The 3,282-nt window shown below is 50.8% G+C and overlaps 1 protein-coding gene across 1 annotated transcript in view; it reads right to left on the bottom strand.

Annotated features, from left to right (window-relative positions):
* The window catches only part of med17 (mediator complex subunit 17), a 10,151-nt gene that overhangs the window by 1,384 nt on the left and 5,485 nt on the right, over positions 1 to 3,282 (bottom strand). Inside the window, exons 8-12 of the mRNA XM_008426694.2 lie at positions 2,946 to 3,076; positions 2,685 to 2,869; positions 1,877 to 2,014; positions 1,100 to 1,217; positions 873 to 1,032 (exon numbers count right to left, since the gene is read on the bottom strand). Of these exons, the coding sequence (XP_008424916.1) occupies positions 873 to 1,032; positions 1,100 to 1,217; positions 1,877 to 2,014; positions 2,685 to 2,869; positions 2,946 to 3,076 (732 nt within the window). The remainder of the gene's footprint in view (positions 1 to 872; positions 1,033 to 1,099; positions 1,218 to 1,876; positions 2,015 to 2,684; positions 2,870 to 2,945; positions 3,077 to 3,282) is intronic.

Here is a 3,282-nt window from a genome sequence, read left to right as displayed (position 1 = left end):
AACCGGAACAGGAGCCGTAACCGGGTCAGGAGCCGGAACCGGATCAGGAGCCGAAACCGGGTCAGGAGCCGGAACAGGAGCCGGAACCGGATCAGGAGCCGGAACCGGATCAGGAGCCGGGTCAAGAGCCGGAACCAGAACAGGAGCCGGGTCAAGAGCCGGAACCGGAACAGGAGCCGGGTCAAGAGCCAGAACCGGAACAGGAGCCTGGTCAAGAGCCGGAACCGGATCTGGAGCCTGGTCAAGAGCCGGAACCGGATCAGGAGCCGGAACCAGAACAGGAGCCTGGTCAAGAGCCGGAACCGGAACAGGAGCCGGAACCGGATCAGGAGCCTGGTCAAGAGCCGGAACCGGGTCAAGAGCCAGAACCGGATCAGGATCTCTACGGCTACAGCTGAAGCATTTCATATCTGTCTGTATTGATCATTATTGATAAGTTTTTTGTTTTAAATATCTGAAGTGCTACCAGGCTGGTGGTTTGATCCAGTTTTCACTCCATTCTGCTGTTTTATCAGGCAAAGCGGGGAAACGTGAAACTGTTAACCAGCAGGTAGTTGCTAGGTAACCGAAGTGGGGAGGGGGGCTGCCACTTAACCAGCAGGTTGTTGCTAGGTAACCATATAACGAATTAAGTGAATCCAGCAACTTTGCTTAGCAAGCAGTGAGAGGTTGAACGTCCAAGTCTTTCCTCTGCCTACATTTCCCAGAATGCAACTTTTAGAAGAAAGACTCTCAGACTGATAACTCACGCTAACTGTCGAAGCTATTTTCTCATTTTTCCTGTTAATGTTAAGATGTTTTGCGGCCTCTAATGATGCGGTTCTGGCCGTTGGAACCGAACCGAACCGGCCCAGCGTTGGTTAAGGCCTCACCTGAGATGGCGTACTCTCCGTTGGGGGAAGCGACGGTGATGGCGGAGGCGTTCCCGATGCTCTCCACGGGGCCCAGCCCCACGTGGTTGCTGAAGCTCAGGACGTGCCAGCCCATCACCTTGGCCAGCTGCTGCACGGCGTGCACCTGGTGCTGCGACATCTGAAACGAGGCGCGCCGTCACACGCCGCCCGCTGCCGCAAACGGCTGCGGGAGCGACGGGCCGTACCTGAGAGAGGAGGAAGTCCTGCAGCTCCTGCTCCTGGTGCGACAGCGTGACGACCCGGCCGTCCCGGTGCACCACCCGGATCTGCTCCACGCCGATGTTCAGCTGCAGCTGGATGGACCTGCACGCACAGCAGCCACGGTTACCATGACAACCGGACGGTCTCCACGGTGCCGGAAACGCGGACGGAGTCCCAGAATTTGAGAAACAAAATGGCGTCCGCAATAAAACGCAGAATTTAACAGATATCTGCGACGGCAAATCGGCGCCGTTAACGATCGGAATAAAATAAATTAATTTCAGCCAAAAATCTAACACTTTCTTTTAGAAAAGTGAAAAATTTGCTACAATAAACTTCAATTTGTAGGATGGCAGAAATGTTTTAAAAATGTTTTTCGATTTGTGAAGCTCAGAAATGTTCGTGTTTTTTTTCCAAATTTGATTCTTTTCGAGTAAATCTTCAACTTTCAAAACTTAAATCTTCAAGTTTTACTCAAAGAAGTTTCTGACTTTTAAAAAATGAGGACTTTCCAAAATTTCTGTTTTTTTCTAGCGAATCTTTAACCTTTGAAACTCAGAAATGTCATCATGTTGGAATCTCGTTCTCATGTTTGATTAGTGACAGAATGACAGGAAGTGTGAACCTCCAGCTGCTGATTTCTTCAGTTTCTTTCATTCCACCATAACTGAAAACTTGTTGGGTTAATAAATATGGTTAAAATAAAAAACCAAACAAATGAGGGAAGAATAAAGTTTCCTTGTCAGAGGCATCGGACTCACTTGCAGATTTGCTCGTAGCCGTGCGAAGTGATCAGCACCTTGACGCTGGACTCGTAGACGTCGTTGATGTTGGACCAGTGGGCCTGGATCTGAGGGTCCTCGATGCGGCTGGCCAGGCTGTCGATGGTCCGAGCCGTCCTGCAGAACCGACCCGCAGCGTTAGACCGTCTGATTCCTCTGAACGGATCTTTACCACGAACAGAACCGGAGCCGCAGCCGGAGAGAGCCGTGACTTTTTACAGCTGTGCTCAGCGCACTGCAGCAGCTCTGAGCTTTCATTTCATTTAAAATAGATTTAATTGGTGAATAAATAAACCAGAAGGCTTTGTGTGGTTTGGTCTCGTGTCATGGCGGCTCTGCGCCCCGACGCAGGGAGGATGACGACGGTTCGCTGGACAGCAAGAGAAGCTTAAAGGAGGTTTCATTTGACCCGATCTGAAGCTAAAACTGCCAGACGAGGAGCTCTGAAGGACAGACTTACATTTTTAAAATGCTAAATATTTATATTTTTTATACAAGTGCTCTGGTTGTGTTGCATCGTCAGGAAATGGCCTCTTTACCAATTAATACATTTGTTGACATTCATGATTAATCGTTTCAGTTCTACTTGAATTCAAATCAAACAGACGCTGTAAAACAAGATGGCCGCCCTGACATCACTCTGAACCGCAGAAACTCAAGGAGATCACAGGTGGGAAAAAAAAAAAATCCAGATTTTCCAAAACTTAAATCTTCAAAAAACCAAAAATGTGATAAACTGCTAAAGCAGGTTTATTGTTGAGGCCTAGTTAAAGCACGACGGCGCTACCTGCTGCGCAGGAAGATGTGTTTGGCCTGTTTGATGATCTTCTCCAGCAGCCCCTCGCTCTGCTGCAGGCTGGAGATCTCGGCCTTGTCGTACGCCATCGGCCCCGCCAGCCGCAGCCGCTTGTGGCCGAACGGCGCGCTGGCCGGATGCGGCATCACCACCGAGCTCAGCTGCTGCTTGTGGAACTGAAACGGGCAGAACATCAGCGGGTCACTTCCTCTGAGTTCGACTGGCGCGTCCTGCAGGGCCGAACTGCGTCACCTCTCTCATCATCTGGTGCAGGTTGTGCTCCAGGACGTAAAGATGGTCGTCGGGTTTGGGTTTCTCCGGAGACGCGCGGCTGCTCTTCTTCTCTCCGGTGGAGTGGCACAGAGAGATGGAGAGCTGCAAACCTTCAGACAGCCGCGAGAAACGGACAAGAAACTGTAATTCTGCAAATAACACATCCATCCATTTCCTCACACCCTTGTCCCTCAGTGGGGTCAGGAGGTCCTGCTGCCTCTCCAGCTAACGTACCGGGCGAGAGGCGGGGTCACCCTGGACAGGTCGCCAGTCTGTCACAGGGCAACACAGAGACACACAACCATGCACACACACA

Source organism: Poecilia reticulata, linkage group LG13 (assembly GCF_000633615.1).
Source record: "Poecilia reticulata strain Guanapo linkage group LG13, Guppy_female_1.0+MT, whole genome shotgun sequence".
NCBI lineage: Eukaryota > Metazoa > Chordata > Actinopteri > Cyprinodontiformes > Poeciliidae > Poecilia > Poecilia reticulata.
This window is presented reverse-complemented; position numbering and strand designations above follow the sequence as displayed.